This window comes from Aricia agestis, chromosome 12, assembly GCF_905147365.1.
Source record: "Aricia agestis chromosome 12, ilAriAges1.1, whole genome shotgun sequence".
Lineage (NCBI taxonomy): Eukaryota > Metazoa > Arthropoda > Insecta > Lepidoptera > Lycaenidae > Aricia > Aricia agestis.
In genome coordinates, this window is record NC_056417.1 from 11,199,552 (window position 1) to 11,211,586 (window position 12,035).

The window sequence follows — 12,035 nt, forward strand, 5'->3', positions numbered from 1 at the left end:
ACTGAAGTTGGAATTTTAAAAATATAATTTTAATTTTTTTTACTTACTGTATTTACCTATTTTAAATTTAAAACTTTCCCGCATTTTCAACTTGACACTGGCTATGGTTTAATTAAATGGAAAAAAAGAGTCAATGAAAAAAGTCATCGTCCCACCTCTGTCACGACACTTGAAAAAAGTAAAAATGTCAGTTGCTCAAGTTGCTTTTTAATTTCAAACACTGCATTGCTCGAAGAATTTTTATTTTTAACTTATTACATTTCCGAGTGTAATATGCATTATTATATTAATTAGCTCATCTAATTAGTGAGCGTTTGTAACATAACACTAACTTGATTCATGGTTATTAGTAGAATGCCTTTATGTCGACAAAGTGGAGTCTTTCTTGAACACAAATCTCACGCTTTTTTGAAAATCTTATAAGTTCCATTTCAACTTAAATATATTCCAGTCAAAAATGGAAGGTGGATACGACGAAATATTATCGGAAAACCCTTTTTTCTTGGAGTTAAAGAATGAATATTCAAGTTTATTTCAACACTGTATATCGGAGTCTTGGATATTGTGCGTACCAAGAATTGGCAGCTTAAACACGCGAGTGTTCACCGTGGAAGACTTCTGTGCACATATCCTTATTCCCAGCGAGGAACTACCCGAAACGCACTACAGCACCCTTACAGAGAAACAGGTAACAGTTGCGAACCGAGTAATAACTGTAGAGCTGACTAAAGGATTGCCGCTCCAGAGCCATATACTGTTTGAGGAGACATTTTATACCGAAGACTTGTTCAAATATAAGGTTTGGTGCATAGAAACACCTTTAGAACCATCAGCTAAATTAAGTGAAAATGTTGTGACTAAGGAGTGCCTTACTTCGATAAATGACTGTATCGATTTGCTGTGGACACAGGCTGCCGGCCGACAGGTTTTAGACCAGATAGAAGCAAATGTTCACAGGTTCTTCAAGAATCACCCGATTCCACCGATCGCCCTGAGTCCACTAAAGGATTCCGTCAGCGAGTTATACACTGAGTGCTTGCAAGCAGCATTGCAAAATCGAAGATTGAGGGAAAAGTGTAAAGTGTCCAAGAATTTATTAGAAAACATTAAACTCGCAGTGGAGACTTACATGCAGTACTTACTGTTTAATTCCATTTTTAAATCCATCTGCACGAGTTGTTCATATGAAGATGCTCACTTAAATAAGAAGATAAGGAATATGAGTGATATCCAATTGAGAGATCTCGATATTAAAAAGGAGTTGTACCATGCTGTGCCAAAAGCGAAACAGTTGTTGTCTAAAATTGATACTTACAATACTGTTTTAGAGAAGATAATTTGTTTGAAACAAGCTCTCAATGCTGTTAACAGGGTGGATGAAAGCAACAATATTATATACCTTACAGCCGATGATCTTCTGCCAGTATTTGTCTTCCTGCTTATTAAATCTGGAATACCAAACTGGTACAGTCAGCTGCACTACATGAAAGAGTTCCATTTTAGCAGCATGGGAAAAAAGGATGGAGATGAGAGTGATTTCCTCATAACGACTCTGGAAGCTGTAGTTGAACATATACAATCTGGAGCATTAGCGGGCCCACCTAATCCCGAAGCCTACTACTATGACAGCAATCTCACCCTTGACAACTTAAACAGCAGCAGTAGCAAAAGAAGACACAGCCTCACAGAGTCGGTATCAACAACTGATACAAACAGTAGAGAGGAGAATCTTGAATATGTCTTTGACTTAATTAAGGCCAATCACACTGAGCAAGTGGGTAGTTTACTGGAGAAAAATAAGAAACATTTGGAGGACTTAGAAAATAATGAAAAATATGCTCTGAAACTGTATGCACATGATGAGGAGGATGATGATGCCGATGATGATGATAATGGAGAGAATGAGGGAGAAATATATCAAAAATTGTGCCACCCTCTGTGCAATTGCAAGAAGTGTTGCTCGAAAATATCAAAGAATCTGAGAAGAACCTCTCCAACAGTAACTTCTAGAGACAGCCATGGTCTGACTCCTCTACATGTTGCTAGTATACATGGCAAAGCAGCTATTGTGGAGATACTTATAGACATGGGAGCCAATGTTGATGCCACAGATTTAAATGAGTGCACTCCCTTACACTATGCTGCATCTAGAGGTCATCAAAATGCACTTCTTCTTTTATTACACTCAGAAGCAGAGATAAACAAAACTAATATTGACAAGAACACTCCCCTGCATTTAGCAGTTAACAATGGACATATTAACTGTGTAAAAGCATTGATTTATTTTGCTGAACATGGTAGAATGAAAATTAACGTGAATTGCAAAAATTATAGCGGTAACACTCCATTGCATTTTGCATCCAAATGGGGTTACGAGGGTATTGTGAAGTTACTTATTGAGAATGGAGCAGAGCCATCTTTACAGAATGCGAGTAACAAAACAGCGTTTGATTATGCTCACAACTTTAAAATAATGCAAATTTTAAAGTCTTGTTCTCCAAACCTGTATGAGTATATTCACATCACCAGTTCAGATATTAAAACATTAAAATGTAAGCCCGACAGCATAGTGAAGTTGAAGCTGCAGAACTTAAAAATAGGACCCGAATCAAGTAATGCATCAAAAACTATTGAAAATCTCAAAAGAATAGAAAGAATCTTACAGGCAATATCATACAGTGACGTGAAGTTGGCCTGCTTTTACTTGGGCATAGATTATGAGAATTACAACAATTCCATCAATAAAGCTGTGTCCTGTCACCCACTTTGTGAGTGTCAGTACTGCAAAAGAAGACACAACAAACCATTAGATTTTGATGTCAATTTTGCCGATACAAATGGTTTTACATCTCTGCATTATGCAGCCAAGTATGGCCTGGATGAGCTTTGTGATATTTTAATATCACACAAAGCTAATGTTAACACTTTTAACAAAACCGGTCAAACTCCCCTACATTTAGCAGCTTTAAATAATAAGACTATGGTTATAAGATTTCTGTTAGAGCATGGGGCAAATCTGAATGCAATTGACTCTTCTGGCAACACTCCCTTGCATGATGCAAGTGCAATGGGCAACATTGGCGCTACGAAGGTTTTACTGTGTTATGATCCAGATATTTCTCTGCTGAATGGGGCGAATAAATCTGCTCTAGACGTAGCTAAAGAAAAAGTTCATTTGACCATAATTGATTTGATAGAAAAATATGCAAATCAATCTATGAACACTAATGAATAACTTCAGAAGAGACATTGTCAATTATTTAAATTCTTATTATATGCTTGTGAAGACATTACCTAATAAGCTTTACATTAACACCACAAAAGGCCAAGTACTCTTAAGTACTTCGTAAGAAGTACTAAGCATGGCCTTTAACCTGATTATAATTAGGTGTAGAAGATTTTTAAAAGAAGACAAAGAAAAACAACCATTACAAATTATTGTAATTTTATTAACATTCCAAATATTTAATGTTATTTGAGCTCGATTTGTGCAATATATAAAAGGAATTTTATAACAATTATTGTTAAATGTTATAAGCAATGCATGATGCATATTATAAAAATTGTGTATCTTATTAAAATGTTAGTATAATATTTCCTGTTATTAACATAAACGAATTTATATTTGCAACTTTATGAGACTATAGTACGACTACATGCCGTAGTCGGCAAGTAATTGCGCCACGTTATTTTAAGACCAAATATGACTCATTATACTTATTTAACCTCTACTTATGATTGTTCTTACATTCCATTTTGAATTTAATTACTTTGAAGTCATTTATTAATACAATTATTATTGTTATGTCCCGAAATCTGTACGTTTTTATTTTATGAACTTATTTAATGCCTTTTTAATGTATTTTTTTATTGTTACAATAATATTATTATTAATAAAATATTGTATGACCAAAATAGACTTTTCCAGCTGGCTACATTTATAATCTACTGCTCAAAGATTTCACAATGCATGTAAAGTGCCATTCACGTATCATTTTATTTTAAGACTGACCTATATTTTTTGTTACATTTCTATTGACATGAAAATTTGATAATAAAAAATCTTAATCTATTTGTCACTTTTATTTAATCAAATTAAATAAGTATAAATTGTATAATTATTTATCCTATTAATTAATTATACAACACAATTTTGTTGTAATTTTTAAGAAAAAGTATCACATTCCTTAAATTCCTACAAATACTTTCCATAAATTTCGTTTTGATGCTCATTTTTTTAAATAAAACTACAAAATATTGCATTGAGTATGGTAGAGATATTTTATAATATACTTCTCCGACAGTATAGTTTTTTGTCCGAAACTCAAGGATTAAAGACAGACACTTCCTTACTTATATAGTAAAGTCTTGCACCTATTTGGACTAAAGGTGACACCGCACTACGCGACACTACACGTTCCATACAATAATTGACGTTTGTAAAACGTCCCACTGATGTTTTAAAAACGTCAATTCTATAGAACGTGAGATTAAGCAACGTACGCGTCGAATGCACCGAATGTGCGAGGTTTCACATCATTTTAATACAACGAATTCTAAAATACGGCGCGTGCTTGATGTTAAACGTGCGATCATCTTTTATAGTTAAGTCGGTACACCGATGTAATAATATTCGTAAATCATAAAATTCTCATAAAGTTGAGATCGATCATCGAGATACTTAAGTATAATTGTCTAAACACACTATGCTGGAGTTATGCAATGTAATTAAAATTACCGATGACACACTATTCCGTCCGTATATTGTATGCGGTTGACATTGCGGACGTAATCATGCGGAAATTACGCCGCGTAACTTCGGCCTAGTGTGTTTAGGCGCTTAGACAAAAATTGTGTCTCATAAAGAAACATGACTTCGTTATCAATTGAATCACTGTAGTTGTTTCAACCATAACATGACATCATTGAAGATAACGAGTACAATAATATTGATAAACAAACAATTTACTATTACTGTTTAACTTGACTTAAGTAAACTATAACTGTCTGTTTCCGTAGTTTTTAATACAATAATTTATGATAAAATGTGTTTAGTTAGTATAGATTGGGAATGTCATGATAATAAACTTATAATTACATTAGAATAAATTAGAAATATTTACAAAAATGTATCCTAAGTTTGCACATTGGTCCCTAAATATTTACAAAATATTTTAAAATCTTATTTACAATAAAATAATTATATCTATCAAAGTTCATAAATTACTATAAATCTACTTAATTCCCACAAATTAATATTAAAATAATATTTTGTGCTTCACAGGACTCTAGCATCTAGCCTGTACTACATTCTAAGTATGAGGCCATTAACTAACTTGAACTCAACAATTAATTAATTTAAAACACAGGGATAATTCTACGCAAAAATGCTTCAACGCATAAGGAACTAGAAAAACTAACATAGCTTAAAAAAATAACATAATTTCACTGCGGCGGCAATGTCCACACTGGCATTTCTTCGCTCTTCTTCTCCTTCTTTTTATAATGTCTGTCTCGTAATCTCACATCGTCCTGTCTCGTTCTCGCCTGCATCTCGCTCCGCCAGTTCGTGTATTTCCTCGGCGAGCCGTTATACTTTGGCTCCTTATCGTTATCGTCGTAGAAAACTTTACTTTTAACGAAGAGCTCATTCTTGTCCGGGTCGCACATTTCTTGCGGTAGCTCCTCGTTGTAATTACTCTCGTCTAACTCCGGTACGTCCTCGCGTTGGAATGTGAACGAGTGTGGGTAGTACGCTTGTAGAATGTCCTCGTGTCTATACTGTTGCATCTGCAGCCATACGTGCGGCAGGAGCAGGGGGAACCTCCTCAGCCAGTAAGTAACGAAGCCATCTGGTAGCCGTCCAAGACTATTCCTCACTTCCGAATCCAGCTCCCGGTAGTGATGTTTCTGAAAATAAAAAAATAAAACTTTTTTAATATTGTGCTTAATTTTTACTTCTTTATCATGACACACTTGGTCACAACAAGGTGAGTAATGAGTATGTTCTTCATATATGAAACAAGTAGGTGTAGTTAGGGTATAAACTGTATGAACGTGACAACGATAATAATTTCTTACCTTATTCCGCAACGCACGCAGTAGATGCACAACCCGGTCGCCGCGGTACGTGCGTCGCGCACGCAGATCGCCCGCAACCGCGGCGCACACGCGCGCGCGCCAATCGCCACGCACGACGCCAACGCCGCCAACCTCCAGCGTACGCGCCGCCTCGTCTGCCGCAGCGCGCGCCCCGCTATTCTCCACGTGGTCGCTCACTTCCTGTAATATATACTTAGGTGAATTCTGTATCTACGGTTTTCTAGCATTAAGCCCACTTACTGCTTTTTGAAGTAAATAAGAGTCATCGATTATATCTGTATTGAATTAATTATACTTGTTATAACTTATAAGTACACACATATATGATAGGCGTAACAATGAAGTTAATGCGGTCGATCCTTCAACATGGCAAATGTAGTAGAAATGTGGTACAATTTACAAATGTGTAGAGGGCATATGCGTCTAGTACCAGAGAAGCTGATTCATATTCAGATTGATTCGTCATTTGGTAAGCTTACGTAAATTCAATATTAGTCGTGATCTATCGGCTGGGTTTACCATAATCTGGCTCTGGCTGGGTCCGCCATAATCTGGCTCTGGCTGGGTCCGCCATCTGTCTACTAATCATCTTTTCTGGTACTAGAGGCAATAGGCTCTCTACACAATGTTGCCAGGCCAAGTACCATGAAACTGTTTTGAGACTCAAACAATCGGACGAGAATGCCGCGTCCTACTGTTACAATCGAGAAATGACGTTGTTAGAGCAGGACGCGGCATTCTCGTCCGATTGTTTGAGTCTCAAAACAGTTTCGTAGTAGGTGTTGGCCTACTACGAAACTGTTTTGAGACTTGGATCAACAGCAGTAACTTCATTAAGAAAAATTGTTACGCCTGAAACACTTCTTAAGTGTGTACTTATACAGGTAGATATTATAATATCTTATATATAAAATTCTCATGTCACAATGTTAGGCCGCGTACTCCTCCGAAACGGCTTTACTGATTTTAACCAAATTTTATATGCATATTCAGTGGGTCTGAGAATCGGCTACTGGGTACTTATTATATTGATAAGTGCATTTGTTGAATAAATAATAGTAAATTACAACTCGAGACTGACGGCGACCATTTTTTGTGCGAAGGGATAGCGATGGACGTTGCCATGGTGACATACTTATTTAGTCACTTCAATAAAATAATTCGGGCGAAATACTTTATATGGCAAAGAAACGTTTGCCGGGGCAGCTAGTCTTATTCTATTATCGACGTCTCTTATTTACTTAAAAAAGCTCAAACTCATTCCCAAAATAAAAGCAGTGTACACACTAGTTTTTACCGCCATTCCTATAATAAATACCTGTATGTTATATGACTTACTTGTAAGAAGTTGAGTATGCTCTGTTTCCCCCAGAACAATGGGTATTTGAGTACCGTCTCGCACGGCGGCCGGCAGTGCGCGCGCGCCGAGATCATCGCGCGGATCAGGATCTTCGCTATTAACACCTCTTCCAGTGGTAGTATTTTTCTGTAACAAATTTAATATGCTAGAAGAATATTCGCGCAACAATACTAATAGATAATAAAACTTTTAACACTATAACTAAGTCGCATTAAGAAGAGTCAATCTCCAATGATATTCAGGCCTTAATTTTATTGCTTTTAGTAATTAAAACAGCACGCAAATATCATTGGTTTTGATATTTGCTGATAGCTATTCTCTGCTAAATGCAAACAGTAAACTATACTGAAGTACGAAACAAATACCTAGTTTTCCATGCTAGCCGCTAGGGAGACGTTTAAAAGTGCGCGTCCACCGGATCGGAATCGAAGCACAAGCAGCGGACGGATTTGTTGTTTTGTATTGATTTCTATGGTAATGCGTGCACTGGAACGTCATTTCTGCGCCTGACAAATTATAAATGACGACGCTCCATCCGCACCGTACGCTCCGATTCCGACCCGGTGGACGCGCAGCTTATCACTTCCATCGTGGAAATCGCAGACACAATAGATTTTCAATTAGGGATTGATGGGTTAATGATGCTTTATCATTATATTTTATTATTCCTTACTCTAAATAGTCCAAGTTGTATTCGCCCGTCAGTATATTCGCCTGCCGCCGGAGCACGTCGCCAAACGGGTGTTGTCCCTGCGACAGCACATAGTAGAACACGCAGCCCAGAGAAAACATGTCTACGGACGTCGTCTGGAAGAAAATATAGCATATTATTGTAAGGCAAAAGTATACATTTGAGAACCAATAATTTCACCTTCATTACTCAGTGGTAATGTTTAAAAACTTTTAAATTAGACCTGCCGTCCACTATTTCATCCAATTAATAAGTTAGAAAAGGACAACATCATTAGTGTTACTTCACCGTTAATCATCTCTGGGACGATCCAGCCACCAGTGCCGGTGACGCCATAACGGCGAGAGGAACTGATGCAGCCGATGTTACACTTATTCGAGCGGTCTCGTTATATCCAAGTTTTAACAGTATAATAGCGTTTTCGGCAGTTAACAATAAACTACGTATTGCACTAGTACTATGCAATACGTAGCTTATGTCCTTAATTTAAACTTCGGATGTTTCCGTATCCTGTCGGCGGGCGAATATTTGAGAGAGACTAAATTCATGTCTTCGAAGTTGGGTCCAAAACGCCTTCGTAAATTTGATGTAACATTACACATTTCAATGTCTACTTAACTTACGAAAATGCTGCTAAAACTATTTGAAAGTAGATTTAATATTTCAAAAGTTATTATAAAAAAAAGTACCAAATTGTGAAATTTTTCGTTTCGATACTGCCGCTTACAATTTATTATTTATAAAAAAAAATGAGCTAGAAAGGATTAAAAACTTAATGTTAATTTGAAGATAAAGAACTTATAAACTATTCGATACCAACAAATAACACATCAACATACATTAAATAACTAAAAATTCTATTTTTAAAATGTTCATAAAATTCGCGTCATTGTCCTGAGCATTGTTTGATTTGAATGCCTTGCCGATATACTCAACGTGACGGGTTGAAATCTATTTTGCGATAAAATCTGCTGGCTCACTTTATTTGATCGCAGTGCTTTGGTGTGGATAGAGGTCTTCGTTTTATGCAGGTGAGTCTTTGAAATACGTTCTACAAAAATTTCCAAATAAGATGTCATTTACCTTTCTCGATGTGTGCCAACATTTGTCTGTTTTTCACTACTTTTTTTATACCAAGTTATAAAGGCCCGCAACATTTCTAAGTTCTTAATCATTTTCTTAGTTTTCTTTATATCAATACTTAATTATAAACGAATTTAGTGAATTCGTCATTTTCCTGAATAGCCCTAAAAACATAATGACGATCATTCAGAATAATGACCAAATCTGTAACTGTATTTCTGGAAAACAGGGACAAATATATCGAATCGATTCAATGTCGATATTACAATTAGGTAGTTATTTGATACATTTTCGAAAAGTAGTAATAGAATAGTAAGAAAAGTAGTAAAAATGTTATCTATACTTCAATATTATACAGCAGGAGAGGTTGTTTGTTTGTTTGAACGCGCTAATCTCAGAAACTACTAGTCCGATTTGAAAAATTCTTTCAGTGTTAGATAGCCCATTTATCGAAGAAGGCTATAAAGAATATTTTATCACGCCAAGAATAATAGGAGCGAAGAAATAGAGGAAAATGTGGAAAAAATGGGGGGAAATTATTTGAAAGAGGGCTTATTTGAACACACTAATCTCAGGAACTACTGGTCTGATTTGAAAAATTATTTCAGTGTTAGATAGCCCACTTATCGAGGAAGGCTATAGGCTATATTTTTTCATGCTAAGACTAATAGGAGCTAAAAAATAGAGGAAAATATGGAAAAAACGGGGCAAATTATTTGAAAGGGCTTATCTCACGAGCTACTGGAGCAATTTTTCTGTTATTTGGTACAGATAACTGATAAGAATTAAGAAATTGACCACGTGAAGGATCATAGGCTATTTTTTGTGGCCTAATTTGTCTGTGAAATATCTAATTTACGCGAGCGAAGCCGCGCGGAACGTTTATTAATAAAATATTATTTGAGAAATAATAAATATCAGAATTATTATTATTTAACAGGTGTACATTTTTTATTGCAGGTGACACGAAAAGGTAGAATATATATTTTTGAAAGGCAGGTTTTGGTATTAGCTATATTTTAGGGAATACATTTTTATAATACCTAAATCAATACTTTTACTAATATACAAGTTTTATTGAAAATCCTATGTTTTACTTATAATAATAATAATAACCCCCACACCGGTTTCGGTGACGGTGGCTGGTTTCATTGAAACCAGGCCAGTTACGCAGGAGTAATTTTATAGTGCCCAAGTGTGTGCGCAGTACACATGAGCACTCTCTATTCCTTTTAACTCTCATAACCCAGTGGGACGGACGACCGACACGAGTTACGACTGGCGAGAGATGCGCAGGACTGACTTTTACATGCCCATCTGTGATCCGACGCATGGAATCATCTTACTTGTCAGACCTTATTTTCCTGTTCTGAGTGTCAGACAATCAGGTGATCAGCTTGCAATGTCCTAAGTCCTAACCAAACTTGGAAATAACAATTAACAATATGTTTCCATCGCGGGAATCGAACCCACGACCTATGAGTCAAGAGCCACGCTTTTAACTACTGGACCACGGAGGCGTTTATAATAATAATAATAATATAATTAGCACGAATATGGATAAGATTTTTAAAATAATCATTATTCTCAACAAATTATCATTATTCTAAGTAAACACGTCATTTTCCACAAATTTTGTCATTGTCATGAACAACAGTTTTTACTTAATATTAAATATCTCTTAAATTATTTAATTTTTTTTCGTGACTCTTACAGAAAGGGAATTCTATTTCGGTGCCTTTTAACACCAGAAACATACAGAGCAATATTTAAGGGTTTTTTAAAAAACACAATTTTTGGCCAAAAATAACATTTTGAGTAGATTCACCCCGGCCCACCCTGCTCCGGGGCAGTTCAGATGCCGAAAACGATATAAGTAAGAAAAGAACAACAATATTACCGTTCTCTCTCCATTAATCATCTCTGGCGCCATCCAGCCGTCAGTGCCGGTGACTCCGGAGCAACGGGAGAAGCTGACGCAGCCGACTCTGCTTGTAACTGTTTTCTCTCTATCTTACACTTAATATAAGTGAGAAAAGGACAACAATATTACCGTTCTCTCTCCATTAATCATCTCCGGCGCTATCCAGCCGTCAGTGCTAGTGACTCCAGAGCGGCGGGAGAAGCTGACGCGGCCGATGTTACACTCTTTCCAGGAGTCTCGCTTTCTCTTACACTAAAATATATAAGTGAGAAAAGAACAACAATATTACCGTTCTCTCTCCATTAATCATCTCCGGCGCTATCCAGCCGTCAGTCCCTGTGACTCCGGATCGACGGGAGAAACTAACGCGACCGATGTTGAGCTTCTTGGAGAGGCCGAAGTCGGATATCATGGCGCGCACCTCACCAGTACCCGATGGCATGGACAGTAGCACGTTGTGAGGCTTTATGTCTCTGTGAACTGGAAAATGTGAACTTTAGTATGGTTTCTCCCTTTCTACGTTTTTCTTTTTTTTTATAAGGTTTGGTAAATCGATGATAAAATTTATGTTCACGTTTGCAGAAAAAAAAATTTTTTTCACTACCTTCTTTATACCCAAAGTTAAGCTCAGTTTGAATATATTGTGGCTAACAATTGTTTTTTTAATTATTGTGGCATGCTGTTTCAATTATCGGATAGCAATAACCAATGAGTTGTGTTGCATCTCGCTCTTTTTCGCCATCATTTGCGGTTTTAATCTAAGATACTATTAGTCAATGCTTACACGGCCAGTCTGAGATCAGCTAAGTCCAGAGACAAGAGTTGAAAAAAAATTATAAAGTCAATATTTTTTACTAAATATAGGTAGTAGTCTT

The 12,035-nt window shown here is 36.4% G+C and overlaps 2 protein-coding genes across 3 annotated transcripts in view; one reads left to right on the plus strand and one right to left on the minus strand.

Annotated features, from left to right (window-relative positions):
* The first annotated feature begins 217 nt into the window (after positions 1-217).
* Positions 218-4,028, plus strand: LOC121732495 (ankyrin repeat domain-containing protein 27-like). Its single transcript, XM_042122394.1, has one exon. The coding sequence runs from the start codon at positions 458-460 to the stop codon at positions 3,233-3,235; it is 2,778 nt and encodes a 925-aa protein (XP_041978328.1). The 5' UTR covers positions 218-457; the 3' UTR covers positions 3,236-4,028.
* A 796-nt stretch (positions 4,029-4,824) lies between these two features.
* Positions 4,825-12,035, minus strand: part of LOC121732193 (serine/threonine-protein kinase/endoribonuclease IRE1) — a 29,516-nt gene continuing 22,305 nt past the window's right edge. Inside the window, exons 10-15 of one of the 2 annotated variants that reach the window (XM_042121991.1) lie at positions 11,537-11,640; positions 11,290-11,376; positions 8,136-8,269; positions 7,441-7,588; positions 6,082-6,282; positions 4,825-5,910 (exon numbers count right to left, since the gene is read on the minus strand). In XM_042121991.1, coding sequence (XP_041977925.1) covers positions 5,446-5,910; positions 6,082-6,282; positions 7,441-7,588; positions 8,136-8,269; positions 11,290-11,376; positions 11,537-11,640 — 1,139 coding nt within the window. In that variant the 3' untranslated portion in view covers positions 4,825-5,445. Of the gene's footprint in view, positions 5,911-6,081; positions 6,283-7,440; positions 7,589-8,135; positions 8,270-11,289; positions 11,377-11,449; positions 11,641-12,035 lie in introns of both variants that reach the window. The other variant, XM_042121990.1, reaches the window with a different exon arrangement.